Source organism: Seriola aureovittata, chromosome 1 (genome assembly GCF_021018895.1).
Source record: "Seriola aureovittata isolate HTS-2021-v1 ecotype China chromosome 1, ASM2101889v1, whole genome shotgun sequence".
Lineage (NCBI taxonomy): Eukaryota > Metazoa > Chordata > Actinopteri > Carangiformes > Carangidae > Seriola > Seriola aureovittata.
Genome location: NC_079364.1, coordinates 27,064,647 through 27,091,019, shown reverse-complemented (window position 1 = coordinate 27,091,019; position 26,373 = coordinate 27,064,647). Strand labels below are relative to the sequence as shown.

Here is a 26,373-nt window from a genome sequence, read left to right as displayed (position 1 = left end):
AAAAAGCACCAGAATGACCCCTGAAAACAATTTCGTAATTGTGTTTCTGCAAGTACATCAAACTAGAATTGAGAAAATGGTACACAAACGGAACAGACATAACATCAAGGATGAGACATAAAATAATTGAATTTAACTTTCTCTTTGTCTTTTGTTTTTTTCCTCTGCAGAAACTTGTCAAAGAATCCTCTCACCACTCTGTCATGGCAGCTCTTCCAGCACCTCCAACTCTCCGAGCTGTAAGTCTTCTTCCCTCGTCTGATCTCTCTCATTGGCTTTTGTTTGTATTTTATTAGAGCAATTTATCACCGCTCCCTGCGCTCTATCTGCCTCAATACAAATTGTCTTCACTGCATACTATTATAATTCCTGTCTTTGTTGTACAAAACCTCTAATTTGTCTGAGCACATGTTGAAGACTGAATCTATAGGCGATGTAGTGGCACTATGATCTTATAAGTCATTTGTTGACTTAATTAACACACACAAAGGAAATGTAATGGCCTGGTAGGAGGAGGGAGTCTGACCCCATTTTCTTGTTTGTTATGAATATTTTAGCGATCATTGTGTTTATGAAATGAGTTTGCTCTTTCACCACCGGGGAAAACATTGCAGTGTCGACCCGCTTGTAATTTACACATCATTACCCCTGTCAGCGCTGTCCATCATTTGAACCTTCGCTGTGCTCGAACACTGGCGCTGCTTCCTGCGCCTTCTTGCGTATAGAGCCGAGGTATGGCAGGATGTGATACAAGACTACTTCAATCAGGCCTCCTTATTGTGCTATTTTCAGAGGTAGAAGCAGGGCAGCTCCTCTGAGAACACGGCACAATGCTGATCTGGGGTAGTCCTGCTGCTGCTGCTGCTGCTGCACAGTCAGCCGAGTGGAGGGAAAATCCCGTTTACATTGACTCTGTAGCTTTTAGCTTACCCTGCCATCCTGAGCAAAAACTTATCCCTCACACTCGCAGGACCCACTGATATTACAGAACACTTTTTCTTATCTGTCCTGTGTAGGAAGCAATTGACACCATACCCCATACCAGCGCTACACGAGTGTCATCTCGCTGTGGGTCCTCACCAGAGGCAGATGGGACTCTGAATCCCTCAAAATGTCTTTTATAGGGTTGTGAATTTCATTCTTCGCTGGATTGTAGAAGTTCTGTACTTGTGTTGTCTTACCAGCTGTCCAATTCAGCTTATGTGTGAGCTCTTCTGGCTGCTGCCGCAATGTCTCAGTTTCAAACCCCATACTTTCATATGTATATATGTATAAAGCGCTCCAAATTAAACTGAAAGCCCCTGAAAACATATTTTCTTCATCAGCTTCTTACTATAAGTGATGGATTTCTACATGAGTACACACCAGTGTTGGAGAGTTTTAGTTATCTTACATGAGACATTTCTGTATTTGGGTTTTTCTGTGCGTTCCTCTCACTGGTTTGAAGGAGGCAGGGCTCATTTAGAAAAAGGTGAAGTCACACACTTCCGTCAGCTAATCAAGATTTAGCAGTGTTTCAATTTGGTCGTTGTCAATCGGATGTGATCAAACCATGCACAGAACATTACTCCACACTTCAGACATTTAGCAGGGAATACAAAGCCATCTGCGAGGAATCTTGGTGTTGTGTTTGTTTGACTTTTGACCATCACATTGAGAAATCGGTTTAATCTTGTTTTTTGCAGCTCAGAAATATTGCTAAAAATCAGTTCAGCATTGCCCAAGAACATCATAGAGCAAATCATCCATGCCTTTATCTCTCCTTATCTGAATTATTGTAACTCCTTAGTTTCCTGTCTAAGTGAGTCTGCAATTTCATGACTGCAATTTGTTCAGAAAGCAGCAGTCAGGCTCTTGACAAACACTAAACGAAGAGAGCACATCACCTCCATTCTGGCCCAACTTCACTGGCTTCTTGTACGTGCCAGAACTCAGTTTAAGATCCTCCTGATCGCATTCAAAGCTGTCCATGGCACGGCACCCTCTTGTTCTATCAATGCTTTATTGAATCTGCTCTTACTTACTATTTTGTGGCTTGGTTTGGTTTTTTGGCTAGTGAGGTGATCAGGGTGCAGCAAGCCCAGCTTCAGCACATATATTTTAAGCGAGTGATAAATAAGGCCCAACTTACTCTCAACTGTCCTGACCATCCACTTTACAAGGACTTTGACCTCCCTCCATCTGGACGCCGTTTTAGGATGCCAAAAACAAAGACACGGCACGCTTGAGTCTCCTTTAACCCTGTTGCTATTGACAAGCTCAATCTGCTAGGCTAGGCCTAGTCCTGCTCACCTGCCTAACACATTTTATTTCTTGCACAACATTTTATGTGACTTGATGCAGTATTTATGTCTAACCTACTGCATAAATTGGATTGATCTGGTATTGCTTACCATTCTGATGTTGTTGGTTCAAGGTGGTAGTAATGTTTTTTCTTGAGCTGACCACTCCTGGAATCATTGCGTTCCGTATGTGATGTTTATCATTTCCAATGTATTTTAATGTCTTTGATGTGTTCATGATGCCTGCTGCAATTTCTCTGGGATAATAATATAATAATAATAATAATAAGTTGAAGTATTTTTGAACTTCAATCACTGCACTCTCAGATCACTCACAGCGTCTGACCAGTTGCTCTTGAGTGTCCCACGGTCCAGGCTCAAAACAAAGGGGGACTGTACTTTTGCTGTTTTAGCCCCGTCACTGTTAGGTCAGCTAATTCTGTAGCACTTTTTAAAAAACTTTTATAGACCCACTTGTAAAGGCTGGTGTTTTTATAAGATTGTTGTTTATTCCTGTTGGTTCTATCTGTCTTGAGGTTTTGTTTAGTTTACTATATTGTTTTTTATTGTTAAGGTTTTTGGATTTTTATTTCTAATTGTGAAGCACTTTGTAACTGCTGTTTTCAAAAGTGCTATAAATAAAGTTTATTATTATTATTATTATAGGAAAAATATGAAACATTTGAATATGCAAAGTGACTTGCAAATAATAATAATAATAAAAACATATAAACAACTAAAACATATAAGTGCAAAACAGGAATAGTAGTGAGTAGTGAGATAGAAATGATAATTTCTCTCTAGCATGAAATAGAAGTTCTCAAGTAAAATACAAGAACCTCAAATGAGTAGTGTAGTGTAGAGTTTTACACTTGAATAAAAGACAAGATCAGGGCCAATTTGCCTACAGAGACACTGAAGTATTAATGTAGTTCAGTTAAATCACCTTAAATTCCTCGACAGACCACATTACAGGCAGCAAAGCAAAATAACTAGTGCAGACCCATCCTTAACCAAATCACCATTACATCTCCGAGAGCATGATTTGGTCCGATGTGCAAATCCTATTTCTTCTTAAGCAACCATTTTAGATGCGTACAAATGGTGTCTTTGTTGTTCTACATGAAAAGCAGGGCAGGGTGATGCCCGTGTTTCCTGGTGAATGCTGATGAGGAGTGAGGGTTTATGTCTATTCCATTTGGTGTGTTTAGTTAAGAGGTGTCAGTTGGAGTGGCGTGGCGGCACAGACGTGGGCCGAGGCGTTATGCAAGAAGGAAGCCATGTGGAATCAGGCCTCGCTAATAGGAAATGAGTCACTCTATCATAGGCAGAGTCTGCGACGTGGCCCTGACATCATTACTCTCCTCACTGTGTCTATGTGCTCACCCAAACCATATTAGCTTGGTAAGTGCCAATCATTCAATCATGCCAAATGAAGCATGCTCACCGGGCGGCTATTTCCTTTAATTATTAGAATAATACACAATGCAGTATCAATGATAAGTGCCCACCCGTGCTGCTGAACCACACTGATATTATGTAAATAGAGGAAGATCAAACCAGCTGAAATAATTTCCGTTTTATGTGAGGAAAGGAGAGCATGGCCCTTTGCCATGATGCTGTTGCTACACCGTGTTATCTCAATCACTCTAGGCACTGCCATTGTTGTTGAATTTCATCTTTTTGTTTTTACAATGAAAGACCACCAGTTCTGAAGCTGCAACACATCGATGAAAATGAATACAAAATGTACAAATGTTTTGTTTTAACCGTAGAATTTCACTCTGGATCCTTCACAAACATTCTAATCTATCAATTTGTTGTATATTTCATTCAGGTCTATTCTTTTATTACACAGGCACTTAAAGATTCTCTATCAGATTGTTTGTGATGGCCAAGTTTGGAATTAGATGCTACATTTCTCTCTTGTTAATGCTCCTGCACATCTAATTAATTAAGTGCAAAACATGTTAAAGTAGCTGAATAAACAGCTACTTTAATGTGAAGGCGGGATCCCTCAAACTAGGGATGGGCATTTTGAGTAATTTCATTATTGGAGTAATCACTTATTAATTACTCGCAAAATATATATACAATATATATATATATATTATATGTATTTTTTTTTTTCTTTTACGGAAAAAAAGAAATACAGGAGGTCTGTGTCCGACTGGAAACACACGTGGATTATATTTGGATAATATTTCCAGACATCACTTTTTCTGGTCACGGCTGCCATGGTGTATGTAACGCCAAGTGAGTTGAACTACTGTAGCCAAAAACAACATATGCGCAGGTGCGCAAGCAGTGAAATGCTACTCTAATAATGACGTCAACAGCGAGTTCTCGAGTACTCGTACCCATCCCTACCTCAAACAAGCACTGAACATGGAGCCCAGCACTCACTCTTTATGTGTAGTTTCCTATGGTTTTGAGGGGTTGATTCTTTCACCTAATTCCACAAGTAAAAACAGACTTGGGAACAAAAGTCAACCTGTATGATAAAGGTGAAGAAGAAAAAGTTGTTTCTATCAGTTAACGTACATCAAGTCTGTTTTTCCCTTATCAGACGCTCCTTATCAAGCCTAGTAAAGTGTAACTGCAAAACAGTTGCTTTGTTTTGCAGGTTGATTGCACAGATATTTCACCCTCCCTGCAACATCTTAATATCAGTAACAATGGCAATACTATCGGTGAAATCTCAATAATCTCAAGTCTTTTGTGGCTCCTGTGAAAAGGCCCCAACATCACATTGAAGCCTTACAATAGGCGTCTGCTGTGTGCTGCCTCTGGATGAGACACAGATAATCGGCTTTGCCTCTTTGTCTGTGTGCCCTTTAGCCAAAGGACCAGAGCTACTGCAGTGTGCTTCGCAGGCCAGCCAATCAAATGCCTGAGAACAGCAGCAGGGTGAAGGGGGCGGCTAAATGCTAAATCTGCCGCTGTGGCTTCCAGGGTGATATTATTGGAGATTATTTGAAGCAGAGTTAGCGGCAGTCGCCAGTAACGTCGTCTTCGAGGAAGCTCATTCTGTCTGGTCCACAAAAAAGAGGAAAATATTCTCCTTCTTTAGAAACTGAAGCGATCTGCCTTAGGCAATGTGCATCCCGAATCCCTTTATTCTGTTAGCGCTTCTTTAATCCCGGCTCTCTGGGAAGCAGGGGCCGACGCAAAGTCAAACATTTACGCCTCTCACTGCAAAATGGATTTTTCTTTGAATATGGATGAAATATGAATAGATCAAACCTGTAATCTTCTGAAATGACTGCTAGTGGATTAGGATGAATTAAACATTAAATTTCCAAGGGCTCTATGAACAGGTAAATTACTACATTTTAACCTTCATTTCATTAGAGTCCAATTTCACTCAGGGCAAACTCTCACTGAAATACATTTACACTGACTCTTCAAAATCATCAAAGACCGACTTGCAAGAGGAAAAGGGAGGATTCAAAATGGAAGAAAAGACTAGACTGGGGGCAGCAGTGGTCTAAACATTGAAGAGGTCACAGATTAAAACCCAGACGGCCGAGCAGAATACATGTGTGTAAAATGAAGAAGAATGCTTCACCTGTCAGCACTGTTTTTGTGAAAGCAGCCACAAGTACAAATGCAAATACAAGGTCTTTCTCTTTGAAAGTAAAATTCCTAGACACCACCCCTCAGAAAAAACTTTGGATGAGTCCTCCCAACACCCAAATACATAAAACACCAGAAATGCTTTTAAAAAGCATATTAGAAAGCGAGGTTCCCATGTCTTTTATGAAACAAGTTTAGATTCTATATAAATAGTGTTTAAGAATCAACGTGCGCACTCAACAGACAAATTGCATGCAGCCCGTATTCAGAAACTGAGCCTTAAAATGAGCCGTCAGGACTTCTTTAACTTTGTGATGTCACAGTGAACAACTCAAAACATTCAGTTATATACCCCAAGCCCGGCCGATCTGGACCCAGCGTTTGTTTTTTTAAATCAAAAATAAATCCTCTTATGGATAATAAAGCTTAAAATAAAACACCAGTAAAGTATAAAATATGGGTCCTTTTAAGTTGAAGTGTTGCTTGATGTCAGTCTGGTTTCCTAGTCATCTCTCACTGTAGCTTATTATTTAATATGCAAATAAACTAACTGCATTATGAACATGCATTCAAGATAGTGACACATTTTTAGTCAAATGTGCGTATATTTACTTGCACAGAAATGACACTACTTCAAATACTGTGGAAAAAAAAGCAGTAGTTATCTACAAGGGAGCATGACAGCTCACCATAACAACCCCATTCACTTGACAGACATTATTAGATTATCCAGAGAAAATGGTATTTGGAGTAAATGTGCAGGGCTGAGGTAAAGACTACAGATGCAACAATTTGTGTTACAACATAATGGCAACAAAGATTTAATCAGGTGAAAAGTAGGGCCTGGGGGTGTCATTAGAATGAACAAATAAAAACGACTTCTTAATAAAAGGAATCACCTACAACAGAAGCTTACATTGTAAAGTCAGTATGACGTACATTTCCACAGAACTCATTCCAACAGTACAACTAATTTGCTATACTCCTGACTGATGTTAAGCTACCATCAGCACTCAAAATGTCCTCTTCTTTCACATTAAAGCCGACCTATGACAGAAAGGCTGAAAGACTTTAAAGCATTATGTTGCGTTTCGTTCGTGGTAACTTAATATCGTTTGGGGAAACAATTCAAGTGAACGCCTTAGATGACTCTTGCTGTACAGAGATGAAGCAACGCTGTGGAAATAGACATTATACTGAATTCATCAGGACAACAAGTGAACATGGTTTGGACAGGAGAAATTACAAATAAAGGCCTGTCTCTAATATAACCCTGTCCCAAATAAAAGGCCACTGAGATAAATGAAGGCCCCGTCCACCATTTGAGAATATATCATATCTCAGTTCTGTAAATACAAAAAAGAAAAATCTCTACTTGTCACAAGACATTGCCTCAGCAGACAAAAAACAGACAATGGACAAAAAATGGATACCAAAGTTCCACATTCCCACCGGAACTGTAATAACACAACCACCAGTTCACCACCTCACACTCAGCAAGGCTTCGACTGAAGCCATGAAATTACCAAACAGTACAGTACAAAATGGCCATGCACTTGGCCGTGTCTGTGCCTCAGCCGGATTTCAACTGGCATGAAAATAGAGCCCTGATTATCAAAGAGCCTTGGAGCAAAGTGTTTTGCACATAACTAAACTACAAGTTTGGTTAGAAGGCTGTTGTTGCACTGGGCAGCTCCTGGGTCTGGATATGTGTCAATAGGATTTTGCTGAGTCAGATGCCTTTGAAGAATAACAGCGAAAGTGAAGGCAGACAAAGATAATCAACGTTTTCCTTCCATGTGAATTGGATCTATTGTAGAATAACTGGTCAGCAGTCAGTTAGAACTTCAGTCATTTTTGGGAGCAGCAGAACAGGCTGAAGACATAACACTGAAACACTGATAACTGATAACATTGTTGTGTGTGTTATCAACTAGTTGCCTATTTAAACTTCCACAGCATTTATTTGGTGCATACGACCTGATAAAAGTCAGTCCAGTATTTACTTTCCTTTTAGCTCTGTTTTGGAAAAATGTCTGGCTGTTCTGCTGCTAAATGCGCCGATATGTTCACCAGCTTTTTGCCAACTGTATCGTATGTTTGGTTCTGATCCCAAGAAATGGTTTATTGGAGCTGATATTGGAGCTTTTTGCTGAAAACAGCTGCCTGCTCTGTATATAAATGAGAGCAGTGAGATGGTATCAGGACAGTAAATTTTCAGGTCATAAAACCTAAACATTTAGCTAAAGGACACCAACGATGTGTTCTAATCGAATTTACAACTTATAAATAATGTTCGTTTCCAAGTCTTAATTATGACTAGGAAACTCTACTCTGACTCGACACTTAATAATAATACAGAAGCTCCTGAAAAGCAAGCAAATATGGAGCCTTATATCATCCGAGCCATTGTTCAATGTAATAAAAACCAAATTAGGTGTTACATAGTCAATACACAGAATTTTAATCCTCACACAATCAACTCTGCCAATATGCAAATGTGATGTATGTACATATATTGGTTTTCTATGTATGAAATATATGTACATATAGAATAAAATATATGTAAAAATTATATATAAAACCTATTTGAAATTGGAACAATTTCATATATTGACATGTCCAGCCCATACAAATATATATGTTCATGTATGTATGCTTATATTGTAGACATATGTTACATAAATATATATCCATCCCAAAGCCTGCCAGTATATGTTGATATTATATACAGAGGGTCCAGAAGTCTGAGACCACCTTCCTGGAATGGGAAGATAAACAGTTTTAAAATCAATGAGGGAGTAATAAGAAAAACATATATAAGCATATATAATTTTTATATATATGATGTTTTGATAAACATAGCGTATATAAATTTAATATATATTGTCAACATACATAGTTGCAACATGTTATACCATATAAAAATTCATCATAGATATTTTTAATTTATGTACATATTCACATTTTACTCTGGGTATTTTATATATGTTATAAACTTATATCTTCATATATCCGGAGTATGTATATATCTGATAATAATATATCCCCTATCAGGTGACATATATGGCAACATCACTTGTTGATATAGGCACATACTGTATATGTCATATTATTATATGTCACATATGTCATATCTGTCATTTCTGTATAGGTGTAATCCCACAACGGTCCTGTTGATGTCGTGAAAATGATACAAAATACAATAACTGTATGACACAATAGACATTAGATAATAGTTAATTAAAAATAGGATTTATCTTGCTGAAAGCAGTACAGTGAAAGCCATCCATGAAACAGAATTCATAGCACAAGTGAGTACACTATACATCAAACTATAAATAGATAGGACACATGTCACAGTATCATTATCATCCATCCTGAATATATACTATGAACACATACATAAAGCACCTTTCAAAGCACCTATCTGCTAAAAATAACTGCCAAAATATATGAAGGGTCCCCCGCCACAGTCTTTGAAGAAAAATGTGCCTTAAGCTGCTGCTCACTTTGTCAGTTTTTGCTACCTGGAGCCTTCCCTGACCTGACTACGGTGCCCCCACTCCTCTACATGATTGCAGCACAGGTGGTGTTGTCGATAAGCCAAAGTCAAATTATGCCGTAGTGGTTTGAAAAAAAAAAAAAAAAAGAAAAAAGAGTCAGGCAGTGAGAGAGCCTGCTGGGACGCTAACTGGCCAAGTGGCTGCAACCTTACAGAAAAGCAATGATGGGACAAAACGGTGATTTATTTATTCACAGTGTGCCGCTTTATTCATGACATAAGCAGAAGATATGGCGTGACAATGATGGAACCAGTCCAGCAGCAACCAGGAGTGTGGTAAAGCAATGATACAGAGTTTGTGCAGTGTGGTAAAAGCAACTGTTTAGCAAATTTAGCAGGATCAGGGGAAAAGGCTTATGTTGTAAAAGCTCTCCGCGCTGACGAGGAGAGAATTGAATTTGACATTGGTTGAGTCAACTCTCCGTTTTTTCCTGCATTTATTCCCTCTGATTGATTTATAATATTCTTTCTTAACACTCTAATCTCTCGACTCCTGCTGTACAATGAAAAGTGAGCGTACTTTGATGTTCGTGACAGGGACAGAGCAACAGTGCAGCAGTGTTGCAGCAACCAAGCAGGATAAAATGAGAGCAGTTCATGGCTGTCTCTTATTATTCAGCCTGACAATCAGTCAATCAGCTGATTCAAGACTGTAGAAGGGCACGACCATACCTACGCTATGATAATAATGAGAGCAGTGGCCACACTGTTTGATTGACAAGTGATCTATGGGAAGAGCAGTGCAGAAACGCAGCAGCAATAAGATGGAGGCAAAAAATAGAAGAAGAGGAAAAAAAGAAAGAGACATGCTCACTTTCCAATGATAAGATATATCACTCAAAATTCACACTAATGATCAACAGTAGATTCACATTTTCTCTTATTAATATGCACTAACATCTGGAGGCACTGGATTGTTGCAGAGGTGACGTGACAAGCAGAGCAACTCCACGTTTCTGCTGAATAACCACAAAGCCAGGCATCGCAGGGAATACAACCCACAGTCACACCCAAGATCAGTGAAAGAAATATGCCAAATAAGGCGATTTATTAAACACACAGGATTTAAAAACCTAAAATAATTCCTGACAACAGTATAAGTAGAGGAAGCAGTGCATTCAAGCTGAGATCAAAGCACGCCAGCAACAATGCAGTATATAGCTTATCGTTGCTTGTGATCCACGTCTCCTGAGCCAAAGCACCTGTGTGTACATTTCCCAGAAAAACAGCCTCCGGTGGTGATCATTACCTCTCCTCTGGAGTAGCAGGGTGGATCGTTAGCCAGCTTCAAGGAAACATCACGCTGTTAGCTCTCCGTGTCTGGGGTCACATTGCTGTTTGCTTTTGTTCTTTTTTTATAAATCTAATCTGCTCTCCTCCAGACATTTATCAACTTCCAGCTGTCAGTTTTTTTTTTCCTTTTGTCTTATACCTTGTTTAGATGGTAGAGCTGTAAAATCACGACTATGTTACTGTGCCGTACAAACTGGGCACATGTTTGAAACACAGGGTTGCAGCTCCCCTATTTGAGTGCTTTTTTTTTTTTTTTCAACTTTTGTCTGTATCCATACAGCAGCATGTTGCCCCTGATGAGCTCTGCCCAGAGGAACACTGGGTAATGTATGGAGGTTGTGCCTCTTAACAATTACCATAATTACAATACAAATGGGAGAAAGCCTGAGCTGCCCTGCTCTGGTGAGCTTTAATCCCTTGTGGTTTAACTTGCTCAGCATTAAATGAAAATCTTAAACAGGGAAAGTGTTCTCCAAACAGGCATGTAGGGAGCCACCTGTCTCTGGAGTGAGCTGCTCTGTGCTATGTACAGTATAGTTCTCATAGTCCATGTAAGGATCATAGGTCGTTGCTCAATATTCATGTAACTTACACTTCGTCACTGTGGGATATTTGACTTCCAACTTGTGACCAGGGTGTGTCGCCCCCCCCCCCCTTTTTTTTATTTTTTTATTTATCTATTTATTTTTTCTGATTTAGACTGTGTCAAGTATCTACGGATGAATGTCATGCGGATGACATTTCATTACTAATATAATAATTAAACAATATTAAAATCTGTTTGCTGAAGGCTAAGTAAGTGCCATCGCATTTCAGAGGGAAATATTGTGCTTTCTTTTCAAAACACAAATTGCTGTAACTGAAGACACAAGGACACGATGAATTTGTTCACTTTTAGATTTTATAAATTAATAATAATGGAAAAATAATACATAGACAGAGGGCTTTATTTTTGCTCTTGAGTTAAGTTATATTGTGCAATAGGAGGAAAGATGCCACAATATACAACACCACAAGTCTGGCCCTGTCTGTAGCATTCAATCGTCCCTGGTACATCTGTGTTTCAGAGTGTTCACACCCCTCAAAAAGGCCATCTTTGCTCCTTTCTAATAGATACATGTACTGACACATTGCCAGTTTCTAGCAGTTTCTACATTCTGTCCTTGGACACTGAGTTTCTTTCTAAAGAACACAAGACACTGCATTTTTCCCAGAGATGATTAAAAAGCTTGAGAAACAAACTTGCTGCACATAAAAATCACACAACCAGAGTTTTTTTTTAATAAATTATAATACACAAAGTACTTAAAGAAATCATTACACCATTTAAAAATGAGCTGAACAGTGGATTTTTTCTTAACCGGTGGAAATGAAAGCAGGATATTGAATTTGACTAAAATGGAAAACGGAGGATATTTGTTAGGAGTTAGATTTTGATACTTTGGTATAAGAGATAAAACTGGTGTCAAAACTGACTGCAATTAGAAGGCTTCTGTATAAGATAATTGCTCTTAATCATTAATAAAGTGAATCAGTTTTGTGCAGTAATTAAAGAGAAAATGAGTTGATAATGGATTGGTATGATGTTGTGTCCTTTCCTTGTAGCAGTGTGAGTTAGCTCAATGAGTAAGCTGTCATATAGTGAATGTGAACAGGCCCAGCTCTAACTACAGTATCAGATCCAGAGAGCACCTGATAATAAGCGAGATCCACCTGCGGGAATCTATTCTCATTACTTCATACAGCACAGTGGACTTGCCCCATACATTATTCATGCTGTCTGGAATATCTTATTGACCTCTGTCAAGGACATTTGGACAGGCATTCATCTTAACAAAATTGGTCAATCACAGCCTCCAAATTGGACATATGCAAAATGCCGAGGTGGCGTACCACGTTGAATAATGTGACTCTGTGGTGCATACTACTGTGAGAATGAAATGTATGCACAGAGGAGCCTAATGATACCTGCCTGCTGCTAATATTGCCTGAGACTGATAGCCTGAGCACTGCTTTGACCTCTGACCTCCTCACATTTGAATGCAGACATTCTTTTTTTTTTCCTCGTCTGTTGATTGAGTGTTACAAAAATATTATTAAGCACACGTCTGTGGCGACTGTCATACCATGTATACAATGTTTTGTATTGGCAGTCACTGCCATTAAATTGCAGCTTTTTGTTATTGACACTGTTAATGATATTGTTATTGCTGATACTGTGAAGAATGTTGCTAAGTAGGTTGTCTCCGTTGCTAATGTAGATGGTTGAATGTGTGCACAGCTTGGAGGTCGCAGCTGACTGCAGTTCATTTCACCACCAAACACTAGGACTGAAGTTTTTTCCAGGAAATATATATTTCCATTTCTACGAGCAGTTCCTCTGAGAAGCTTACACTTTCACTACACACTATGTGATACTAACATTTGACTGACTTGATTATGTAGCATTCGATTATTATTAATTGTATTGCTATTCCCATATTGAATGGCTGAAAGGATCAAGTGTCAAGGGCAAGTGTGGAGGATCATGTACTGTGACTATTTCAGCGTGATGTGTAGCTGGTTTGAGGATGATGAGTTGATGGTGCCTGCATTGGTTTTTAAGAAATATTTTTCCATAGCGTTGAAGAGCAGGCTGCCATTTTACCCTGAGAAATAACTGGAAGAAACTGCAAGGTAATTCAGTTACACAGTTCGGAAATAATGGCATTTGTCAAACTATAACTATGGCAGTTGCAGGGTGGTGTTTCTGAGCTTTGAAGAAGGTGTGTTTATTTCATGATATGTCTTAGTATTTATTTGGTAGAAACCTGCCAAATATTCTGGGTTCCTGTTTTCCTCAGGAAACCGGAGCAGATTTTGACAATAATTTCAGGAATCACTGAGATATAAATTCCTGGTATTTAATGATACCAAACACTTGTTGCCTCTGTGAATATTGTTTACACGTCTTGAGTGTAAGTACTACCGCATATGTGAAAAATATTATATAAAGCCTAAAGCGGTGCGTATGAGTCATAGTTCAGTGTTGATGCAGTACTCTTTTAATTTTGTTGGTGTTGCTTAAAAAACTTACATGGATTCAGTTGATATAATGATTGTTGCCTTCAGTAGGCTGCTGTTTTTTTTCTGTGTTGTTATTGAGGCTGTTCATGTTGCTGAATATATGTGTATGTATAAATGACTATAAGAGTGTCACTGCCTGTGCTGCTTGCGTGCTTTCTCCAGATCGTGGTGTGTGCCGTTACTGCTTGTATCCTAAGGTAGCTGCACAGTCTGGTTGTTGTTATTGTTGTTGATTGTATTGTTCCTTTCTTTTGTTTCAAGGCGTCTGGATGGTGTGGTGTTCGACTGTGGTTGTGATATCCGCTGGATCCAGCTATGGCAGCAGAAAGGAGAAGCTGGGCTCCACACGCAGCAGCTCTACTGCAGGAACGGCGCCTCCAAAATACGACTGCACAACATGTACATCCACAACTGTGGTAAGAGGAGGAGGAGGAGGATATGATCTGTGTTTAAAAAGGATGAAAAGAATAAAGGAAGAGGAAACAGCAGAGGGGGGGAGGGGGGAGGGCTAGAGAGGAGGAGAGCGAAGGAGTGGGGGAAAAAAGTGAAAGGTGAAGCGGGGAATGGCTGACGGAAGGAGACGGGAAAAGCAGGAGGAAGACGGAAGGGGTTAAAGGTGAAATAGAGGGACGTGAAGAGGAGCAGGGAGTAGAATGAGGCGGAAAGAGGAGGTGTGACAGAGTTCAGTGGGTGAATCTGATGTGAGGAGCTGTGTGTTAATTCTGACAGAGGCTGTAGACTGCAGTATTATCTCCTGTTGGTGACTCATCCCTGTGACATCTAAAGTGTGTGTGTGTGTGTGTGTGTGTGTGTGTGTGTGTGTGTGTGTGTGTGTGTGTGTGTCTGTGTGTGTGTGTGTGTGTCTGTCTGTGTGTATCTGTCCCATTGCTTCCTTTGTACTAATTTTATTACAGTAATGAAAAGTGATTAATTGATTTGGTGTGAAAATATGTAGACACAAGCAGTGACAGGCATGTATTAACATGAACATAAACTGTGTGTGTGTGTGTGTGTGTGTGTGTGTGTGTGTATATTATTTTTGCATGTGTGTTTTCAGACTTACCAGAGATCAGTGTGAGCCACAGCAGTGTGTTGGTGATGGAGGGTGACAATGTGACAGTGTGCTGCAATGGATCTGGATCGCCACTTCCTGAAGTGGACTGGACTGTCAGCGGCCTGCACTCCATCAACACACACCTGGTCAGACACACACACACACACACACACTACCCCTAACCATAACCTAAACCTAAATGTAACCCTAGCCTCTATAAGCACTATGACAAGTATTGGCATCAAAAAGCAGCTTTACTGAACATTTTTCAGATTTTTATTGGTGTTTTTTAGTGTACAAACTTGTCATTATGATTCTCAATGACCTGCATATGCTCATCAAAAATCATCATTATATTAACAATTATTCATTTTGCCTCTGAGTGAAGCCATTTGTATCTGAAAATCTGTTCACAAACGGTCTAACAATAAAACTCTTGGTTATGATCCAGATAATGATCAACAGACTCATTGCCATTCATTGACATTGACTTTGAATTTACCTGCATTTTTGCATGTTTGGGCTTTTTGACTTGTTGCTCTGTAACAGCTCCACATAAATCTTAAGCCAACTAAAGACAAAAAAAAAAAAAAATCAGCAATAGTTAAATCACTTATTCATGAACAAACAAGCAGCTTTGCTGAGTGGCTTTGCTGCATAGGTTACCATGGTGACCTGCCCCTGTTCAAAATAGGCCAGCTTTGTGAGAGTGGGAGGCATGGGTTGAACCCACAGTGAGCCTGCTAACACACTAATCTCACTCCCTGAGTCAGGCCCCGGGGACGTCACAGCAATAACAAGAGCAGAGATAAACACCAAGAAGAGGAGAACAGCAGTTTCTGAAATTGCCATGTGGCTGTGTTTGGCATCTGTGTCTTTAATGCTTGCAGTGACTTTACAGATGAAAGTTACCTCAGCCTCAGGCTTGATGGTTTCGGGTAGACGGATACTGTGGCGCATTGAGATGAGTGAAGTGTTGAGGAGCCTGGCCAACTGAAGGCAAGGAGGGAAACATAAGCATTGTGTTTGGCTACCTAAAGGTGTTACTCTGTGAATCAGTTAGTCTAATTAATGCCAGAATTGACAATTTATCGCTCTTTACATTCCTGCACTTCATGCCCTAGTAGTAAGACAAGACTAAATCTTTGAAGTAATTAATTCCCATTGGTAGTGTGTACTTCCTCACTGTATTCTGTTTCTTTCCATAGGAATTCAACAGATTAATAATTAACTTAAGTTTTAATTAAGTAATTAAAGATTGAAACCCTGTAATATGATTGTATGTGCTGCACAGTATATCCTTCGTATACCTAAACATCTCTCTCTGTCTGTTTTTCATTCTCTGTCCTTAGTCCAATGTGTACTGGCCCAATATCCACTCTATCAACCTGACTCTCTTCAACATCAGCCGAGATGACAACAACTTCCAGCTGACGTGCATCGCGGAGAACGTTGTGGGGATGACCAACTCCTCCATCCAGCTCAACGTACAGTGTGAGTGAAATGTTTGGGGGAAACTGGCCAATCACTGTAGAGTTGGTGGTGGTGGGGAATCTACATTTAGATCAGTAGTGGACACATTAACTCACAACCAGACACAAACATTTCAAACTTAACACTAGAGGCTCCCTTTGATTGCCCACTTCTGTCATGTTTAAATTTGCACATTAATAAGAAAAACATTTTTACATTCTCATAAAATGCTCAAAGATTCAGAGTTGATATTAATGCTGACCATTTTATGTGACGGTGAGTATGTTGACATAAAATATTTGCTTATTATGACTGATTTGTTTAATGAATCTCCTAATTAGGTGTAGCTGTTTATGTTTATTTTCATAAAGGTTAATACCACCAGACAACAATGACAAATTAAAAAAACCAAAAAGTATCATAGTTTGTTTGACAACATAGTAGAATATTGGACTTTTTATACTTTTTACACCTGCTTTGTCTAATGCTACAATTCAAAGTAGGTTTATTTAAATAGGTCATCTGAATATGGTCATTAGAATATGTTTGTATGTAAAATGACTGTGACATTTTATAACCTCAATATTTTACACTGTTACCTTTAACGCAAGGGTTGCTACAGGGCAGACTTTATTAACCCACAGGCTCTGTGAGGCTGTGTGAAGGTGCAGTGGTGCTTTCAGCTAAACACTAACTTCTGCGTGCATGAGTATATCATTAGGACAGGTTTAGAATTTTGAACTGATGATGGCACAAGGTTATCACAGTGTGAGGGGGCATGAATGTCATGCCATTTCATGGCAGACCATCCAACAGTTGTCGAGACACCTCACTAATTAGCAAAAATGTCAACCTCATGGTGGCGCTACAGGAAGAGTCAGACAGTCTGGACCAAACTGGTGACCAATATCGCCTCCCCTAGAGCCACGCTGCTAACATCCTGCTAATGCTAGTCTTTAATGTTTGGTCAAGATTAAGTGTGGGATCAGTAAGGGTTAGCCCAGGGATGAATGTAGCGTATTCTGTCCATTAACAGTAGTGTGTATTGGTGTTGGATCCTCTGTGCCGACTCTTCATGGATGCTCTGAATAAATTTTAATGCTTAAAATGTGAAATTATGTTGCTCTGTTGTTGAACGCGTTAATCAGTGAGCCCTTCTGGTGAAGTGATTGCTTGGAATGAAATCTTGTGGCCGACTGCTGAGCTAGCGGCTTATCCATATTAGAGGCCATCAACTTATCTGTACGGAGTGTCGTAGTGTCTTTCAGCTCATTGTTTTGGTTTTGTGGCCTGCAATTTTACTGTTGTTGCTCACTCCTGCCACTCTCATCACCATGTATTTGTACCAGCTTTATGATAGATTAGGATTATTGAGGATTATGAATTGTGAATAGATTTGGTTGTATGAAGATATTGTTCATTTATGATTTTGGTTCTGCTTTTAATATAGGTCCTGTAGCATGATTCTTATCAGTCATGACATGAATGGTTGCCACTGACTTTGCAGAGACGCAATCAGGCAGACAGTAAGAAAACAAATCAAAAAAAAAGAAAAAAAAACTCTATAAAATACTTATTATATATAATATATGGTTACATGAGGTCAAGAACACCTGGTGGTTTTTATTTTGCATAAGATGGCTGTCTTTGATGGACTTATGTTGAAGACGGAAAATATATCTTGTATTAATGACGCCGACAGTCTAAGAGAATAATTTACAACAGGAAAAAAATTCTCCTTTATCAAGCAGAGCAGCCAAATTATGCAGGTACATTTAGAATGCAATGAGGTGTTATACAGTTACAAACCAAGTGAAATTGATGCAGCCAATTAGCAAGAATATACCCCGCAGCCCACATCAAAGCTCAGCCTTGATCGGAAAAAGAAAAGGAAAAAATATATAACCCTCAGCAATGATAAAGCAATGATTTGGTAACCATGTAAGTATCCAGACCATGAATTACAGTATCAGCTCTTGCATAACTCATAACTTTGACCAGTGGATTGGCCCTGGGCAGATTTGGGAATGACTGTATTCAAAGCTAATATTTATCAACGTGAGCTGACATTTTTCTCTCTGTAGCAAGCTTGCTGTTGTAGCGCACAATCTGTTGTGGCTGTTTGCAATGCATCACGCTACAGGACAGGGAAGATTTGTCACCAATTCAAACACTCCCCTACTGGAGCAGAGCTGCTAAGGACCATGCTACAATGACTGATTGACTTTGCAACATCTAGTCTTCAGGGCTTCCTCCACACGGACACTCTATGGATGTACATCTCCAGGCATTTTTTTTCCCCCTGTTGACACTCTCTGCTGGTGCTGCAAATTGACTTATTAATTTTTCACCACATGCTCTGATGGTAATTACATTTCCTCCCCTGTGCAGCCTATTGTCTCTGGAAATGTCATAAAATAGCTAAAACTGCTGCTCTGATTAGGGAGTAATCTGATTGACAGCAAAATTACCAGCCGTCAAATAACATTCTCTGCATTCAAAGATGAGTTCCCAATTTTAGCGAAACTGTAATTAGCCACAATGCAAATTCTGCAGACCCATTGTTCTGCTGCTGTCTGGAACAATAGCAGCTCTACAGCATTGTGGACTAATATACGTTCCATGGTTTTTCCATCACTCCTATAGGCAAAGTGTAGCTCTCTATTAAGAACATGGCACTAACACCTAGGTTAGTAGTTCTGTTTCCTGAGTAGCTCTGAGCAAGGCATTAACTCTAATTATGACTAATTAATGAGCAAATGAGATGACTTGAATCCCTCCTGAGACTCTGTATGTAAGTGTGCTGCTTCATAGGTTAAAGTGTTAATCACAAAGTGGTTCAGCCCTGAGGGGATATGTGGCAATACATGTCTCATGAAACTGTTGCCTCCCCTGTCACTGCCAACCATGATGGTCTATCTGTAGTCTGGCTGGAACATGGCATTTGAAATATGCCACCAGTGTTACCAATAGATAACATTGCACAACTCGACATGAATTCAGGGTTCTCGCTGATCAAAGGCATGTAGTTATCAAAGCTTGTCATCTGTATGAGCTCCACGAGGACACCATGTTGTTATAGACCAGTATGGAGCGCTGTAATGACTTGCATTGTATTGACTGAGACTGGGCTGACAGCCTTGCTGAGGGGAAAATGGATCGGTCCCTAACTGTCCATCAACAGGAGAATTTTTGTTTTTCTTCTCGCTTTTCTCTCTGTCTGTCTTTAGGCTGCACAGCTATATACCGCCCTCACTTCTTCCTCCCTCCTCTCTCTTCTTCTCTCTCATCTCTATCTTTTCTCTTTCTTCCTGCGCTCAAAACCACAGCTCTGCGCACGCCCACACACCAACATGTTCACACATACACATGCCTTAGCCTTTAGTTCAGTTGAATGACTTTATTGTCACTATTGTCTGGCAGAAACAATATCACCAGAGCAATTTATGAAATGACAGCTTTCGAACACCAATAAATAGTTCATTCATGTCCTTACTGGATGATTATTTAGTTTGAAAACATCAGCATCCATTCGATGACAGGTATATATAACTGACGTTAACATTTATATTCACTTTATCTGACAGTCATTTTAAATCACTCAATCATAGTCTATTACTGGCTGTTAATCATGAAACACAATTTCAGCATTTGCAATCAGGACCGTGTTGTTGTAGAATAAAGTAGGTTTGTATAACTTGTTGTCCAACCACATAGTAAATCTAAAAGTGTTTGTACCAAATCCAAACAGCCAAGTCAACAGCCGGTTGTCATAGAGATGGGGGAGACACAATAATCATTAGAATACGGGGATGACAGTGCACATTTTCAGACAGTCTCTCCTGGATGGCAATCATAGTGTAGCCCTGGTTGTTGAAAGTGACAGAAGTAGATGTATAAATAATTTAAAAAGAGACCTTGAGAGAGAGGTTCAAGCCCCGGTTACTTATTCACCTCCACACACCTGGCCAGTCACAGTGTGAAGTGGGTGTGAATGTCAGGTTGTTGTTTGCAGACATTGTAAAATTCAATTCTGATCTTTGAAAGCTGAAGGAGAAGGTGGCTTTATGATTACTGTTTGATCAGCAGTGACAAACCACCCAGACTGGATTATCAACTGGGTAAAGTGGGCAAAAAAGGAAGATGTAATATTATTAACTGCTAATTTGGTCAGGACGCTGCACAGTACAGTAGAGGCGAAGACAGACCCTGCATTACAATCTCATTTTGACCCTGTCTTGTAAAGACCATTTTTAGCAATGCTAGTGGTATGACAATGTGAGTGTGTTGGTGGGTCGGTCCACCGTCCATCCATTAGTCTAGACTAAAATATCTCTACAACTATTAACTGAATTGGCATTGGAACATCTACCAGATGGGTTGGAACCAAACTCCGTACAGACATGTGGTCCCCAGAGCATGAATCCTACTGACGTCAGTGATCAACTGTAGTTTGCTTCAGACATCTTCGGGATGAGATATCACAACACCAACTTTTCATATTAGTGCCATCATCAGGTCAAACTTTTAAATTGTCCAATACTAAAGTTTGGACCAAATTCCCACATTTCCATCAGCCTCAGCCGGGATGCTAAACTAAGATGGTTAACATTACGCCAGCTGGACATATCAAGGACTCATCACGGCTCAGCATAAATAGAGCTTCACAGAGCTGCTAACATGGCTGTATTGTTGTATTGTATTGTACATTTTCTCAAATCAAGCTGTTTAATCAAAATCCCTCAAACAAACTGACATATAGAAACCCTGGGCCCAGAATGGGAGCACTGGTGGGATGCTTAGGCAAACAATAAAGCTTCTATATAGCCTGCTTTGTTTATTGTTCTTACACTAATGGGAACTTGGAGGCGATAGGGCACAGATACAATTCACAGATGATGGAGGGAGATAATCGGCACCCAACCACAGATTTTTGCCTTTGGGCCTCCAAACAGATTAATCTGACTATGCAAATCCCTCATTCAGTGATTGTGATCATCAAGTATTTTATATTTTTAATTAATAAATTACTTGACTAACCCCAACCCTATTTTATGATTAAAATTCTAACTAGGAAACATGTAGTATTAAGTAGCACACTTCATGCAACTGCAGGCGGGGATTCATTGGGACAGCTGCAGGACTGTCTGAATGACAATACAACCACACACATACAACTCTGATCTAGTTATATAAATAGGATTTCTCACACATGCCTATAGAAAATGCAGGCTCCATTCAGACCCAGCAAGAGACAAAGGGATGGTGTATCATGAGGATGTGTGCACGCTGTGGAGGTGGCTGGGTAGGTCTGATGGTGGCTGGTATGTAGAACAGACACAGAGCGAGAGACTGCCAGGTAATGCCGTCTGCCAAATATTTCCTTTTGATGATGTAGCTGCAAGAGTGACTCATTGCAAAGACAAATCAGTGGATGAATTGTTTATGAAATGTATCTGATGGTATTAAAGTGATAAATTGCCTCTCAGCTTGGCGGTGTTGTGGATTCGGAGGTGTGTTGCTGCATGTCAGGAAAGAGAGGTCCTGTGCTTGTTTATGCAGAGGAGATTCCTCCGTCTATTTCAAGCAAGAGCCGTCCCTCTATCTGTTTGTTTTCTTCACCTTCCAGTGTAATGCTGCAATATGTAACACACAGTGAGAGGCTCATTGCCACGCCCAGGCAAGAAACCAAATTCCAAATGTCATCTTTCCCAGAACATATCACAACAGCTCAGTGTTTAGTCTGCTGCAGTTTAGGTTATTCAAAGAATTAGGAAAGGTTTTCAACAGCCCAAGGAACTTTCTAAGCACATAAAGGTCTCCAGCTTAAAAATCAGGCGAACAAAAGGTTTAAAGAGGATAGAAGGAAAGAAGGTGGTCAAAGAACTACTCACTTAGCTCTGTCCCCCATGATCTGAATGCCTATAATGTTTCTCTGTCTTTTAAATGACATAGTTTCTTTCAATTCCTCACGCCAGTTCCTCCTGTCATCCTGAGACTGGCTGAGCCTGAGCAGCGCCTGCACACCTGCATCGAGTTCACGGTTCGGGGTTACCCCCACCCCAAGCTGCGTTGGTTGTACAAGCAGAAGGAGATTCTCCAGAACGACTACATCCGAACTGAGATGGACTTCTACCAGGACTATCTGGAGGGGTGTCTGACCTTCCAGAACCCCACACACATCAACAACGGCAACTACACTCTGGAGGCCAGCAACCCCTTGGGAACAGTCACCAAGACGGTGTATGCCCACTTCCTCATGAAACCGGGCATCATTGATGAAGGTGAGCGGACCATTTCTGCTTGGTAGTTATTCCCCAGTGTGTGTGTGGTTAATGAGTGATGCACAGTCGGCAGCACTGATGTCCCCATAATCACAATAGAGAGTACACTTAAGGTCAAATGTCATTTATATGAGGGTAACTAACACACTTTTACTGCCTGGAACATCACATAACTCACTGATTTCCACAAGAGGCCCACTTCAAACAGTTCTTGTTTTCACTACCTGTTGTATGAATTAGAGGTTCCGCTCTATTGGGGGCTTTTAGTTCTTATTAAAATCTCGCTTCACAGGTTGCAGGTTGTGGAGCTGATCCCTGTTGGCTGGATAGCAGCCAGGGTTCATCCACAGTTCAGTCAGGTAGATTGTTCGCCTGCAGTTCATCCTGAGTTCACAGGGAGGGAGAATAAACCCACGAAGGCTGGCGAATTTTTCCCTATGGTCAATATTCCAAGGTTAATACCTTGTGTCAATTTATTGACATAGTGTGACTTTCTCTGTCTTCTCTTTTGCAGAAATAATGGAACTAGGTGAGTGTTTCAATTTTCAAATTTAAACCTGATTTTTTTTTTTTTTGCTCTTTTAGTGCTTGTTGTTTGGCGTAATCATACACACGGAGACAAACGCTTCACTTAATGGTACGCTAGTTAGGACAGTTAAGACAGTAACCATGGTGAAATGTATTCACCATTGTGTTGCATTTCATAAACAGCAGTTAGCACTGCTTTGCTACACATACTGAGTGTATAGTATACTCTGTGCTTTGCTCAGTGACGCCCAGGCTGTTGAGAGAGAGGGAACAGTGTTCACCTTCTCTGCTTGGATTACGCCCTGTAATCAAGGGATTCAAACTAACAACCTTTTAGTCAAAACCCCCTTTTTTTGAGGTTGTTGGGGGGTAATGCAACTGTTGTTGCAGTTTTTACCCTTTCAGACTTGTTCCATTCTGTACCTGTTGATTATGTTGGCAGACGTACCACTCGAAATGCTTAGTAGTTTTTGAGACAGAATGATGAAAGACGAAAATTATTTCTCTTTATAATATGCAACCATCAATTTTGCCAGCTGAAATGACAGCAGATTTTATCAGCTAGAGCTAATAAGGTAATATTAGCTAGCCATTTGAGCTAACAGTATCTCCATGAGTTGATTAAAAATGTCATCTCCAGCTGACTTTTTAGTGTTTCAAGCCGACTCATTTTAAAACAAGAGCTATGTAAAGTGGGGTCTTCAATATCCACTTGATGGCTGTACGTGACATTAAAGTATCACAGTTGGAATATATGATGGTAGAAAATATATATTTATTTCTTTTTAACATAGCCCTGTTTGGCTTCTTACCTTACATACTCAGACGAGACAGACAGCTTTATTGTTGGTAATGTTGGTATATTTCAATGTCATACATTTTTAATGTAACAAGAGAAAAGGAAAAAATTCTTCATTATTCCCCAAATCTAATAAAGAGAAAGACACAGCTGCTAATGTTAGCCCAAACTCTGATGTAATAGCACCCAGGACCAGCTCCCACGCTGAGGGGAAATATTACACAGTGGATGTGTCTTAGACATAACGCTGGTTTGCTGCAACCAGACAGACTTGCTGTACTTTGTTGTTTAACTAGGATTGCTAATGAGGGAGGGGTTTAGGGAACAGTCATTTGTTGAGGAAGGGTCAAGTTTTTGTCATTCTTTCATGCGCTCTTTTTTTCAAAGATATTTTTTGATTTGAACGCCTTTATTTGCGAGTAGACAGCAAAAAGGGGCGGTGAGAAAGAGAGGGGTGCACAGCATTGGACAAAGTCCACGGCTGGAATCAGCATCAGAAATCACATGCCAGATTTTTCTCATTCTGTTTATTGAGGATTGTATCAGCGACTCAGGTTGCATAAGTATGCCGCTTCTCTAACCCCTAACTAACCACTCTCTGTGTAAACAAGCTAGTTTCTCACCCCGTTAGCTGGTGATGTGTGAATGTTTGTGAAGTGGTAAGTGCTGTCATCTTGTGGGAGCGATGCTTTGGCCCACTCTCACACTGCATCGTAAATCTCCTGTGTGTGATGTGTGGCTTGGCCTCAGGCTGTTGTGGCAGACTCACTGTTGACAGCTTAAACAAAGTGGGCTGGTCTGATCTTTGACCGTCATCAGAGTCTTCTTCCATCTCCATATGAGGCCATTCTTTCTAATAAGCCACGGATTATAAAGCTGCAGAGTGGCCAGGGATAGAGACGGATGGATACTGACGGTGCTGGTGAGCTGCATTAGGCAGGCAACGACTTTATGTTGCCACACATACACATCGTTTCTGGGAGCGAGGCAGGTGAGGGAGAGGTGTTAAGGTGACAAGAGTGTGAAACATTATAGCAGCGGTGTGTGAGGGAGTCCAGCAGTCGAAGAGAGACTGACGGGTTGACTGAAACTAATGCTGCTGAGGAGAGAGGAGGGCAGAGGGAGGAGAGAAGACAGGGATGGAGGCTGGGAAGAAGGGACAGAGAGAGGGTAGTTAGGGCACACACACTCACACACAGAGCAGTGCACTTTAGTGTACTGTGTGTGTCTGAGCCAGTGGCAGCCAGTCTACCATGTGGCCATTAATTTGCCCACAATTAGTCTCTGATGTCCTGGCTGGAGGCCTCAGAATGGAGTTTCCCTGACACCAGTTCATTTGGTTTCATGGCCTTCTCTCTGTCCTCTTCTCCTTAAACTTCTCACACCTCTGCTCTTTGCCAAAACCTCTTGTTTGCAGGGATGTGACATGCATTTTAACATGAAGAAATTAGTCAGAGTGGATTTTCAGACATTAATACGACTACTGGTGACTGTAGGAGTTCTTCTACCTGACCTGAGTCGAAAATTCACGTGACATTTTTCAGATAAAGATGTCAAGTTTGATTTGTTTCAGTGCATTTTTGAGCTGATTTAATTTCACCTAATTTAGCATTTGGTGCTCAGGGCTGTATGAGCTTCTTTTCTGTTTTTTCTGATTGTGTTTTGCTCTAAAACAGCTTGTTTTCATTATTCTTTGTTGTTGTGTGTGAACAAGCATGAGTGTGCCTTTGTGAAATTATGATAAAATGTGTTTTCTGTCACTCTTGAGTCTGGCTGTAACTCTGGATGGCAAATTTCAGGTCTTGGTAGGAACCTTGTGACAGGTGTCAGACGTGAGTGTATTCAAGGCTGTGCAGACTTCTAACCGAAAGCCTTTTATCAGCCTCTAAACATAAAAATGCATAGTTCATCAACATTGTCTCTAGCTGTTAAGGCACAAAACAGCGGCAAGGCATAGTTCTTCCTGTTTAATCCACTTTGAGAGATTTAACATTTATTCGATACTCAGAAAAACATGAGCAGCAAATACTCAAGAGTTTATACAGGAGGAGAGACACACAAATGAGGAAAGCACAAAAGGATATGTTCAAATAACAGCGAGAGCTATCACAAAAACATAAATGAACCTATTTGGCTATGTGGAGATACTGAAAATATGCTTTCAATTATATACACTAGAGAGCACATCAGGTCACCTTATTCTAGCCTTTTAAGCTGTGCATTAACCCGTGTAAGTGTTACGCTCACTCTGCATAAACAGGTTCATTCCATAATAGACCGAAAAATACCTTATTCTAATGTAACCACTGTGACGTGTGCTTAAAGCATATTTTGCATAGCACAGTGCATAACGGTGCACTGTTATAACAAAAAAGTATGAAACCTTCTCAGTTTACTCCTTAATTACTGTAATTGCATGTGAAAGTAAACCGCGGCCATTAAGGGTTTAT

General features: G+C 40.1%; 1 protein-coding gene across 4 annotated transcripts in view; it reads left to right on the top strand.

Moving 5' to 3' along the window:
- Positions 1–26,373, top strand: part of ntrk3b (neurotrophic tyrosine kinase, receptor, type 3b) — a 176,159-nt gene that overhangs the window by 72,066 nt on the left and 77,720 nt on the right. For 3 of the 4 annotated variants that reach the window (XM_056371538.1, XM_056371529.1, XM_056371555.1), the window contains exons 4-9: positions 171–239; positions 14,047–14,201; positions 14,843–14,985; positions 16,192–16,333; positions 22,291–22,596; positions 23,111–23,125. In XM_056371538.1, the coding sequence (XP_056227513.1) occupies positions 171–239; positions 14,047–14,201; positions 14,843–14,985; positions 16,192–16,333; positions 22,291–22,596; positions 23,111–23,125 (830 nt within the window). The remainder of the gene's footprint in view (positions 1–170; positions 240–14,046; positions 14,202–14,842; positions 14,986–16,191; positions 16,334–22,290; positions 22,597–23,110; positions 23,126–26,373) is intronic. The other variant, XM_056371546.1, reaches the window with a different exon arrangement.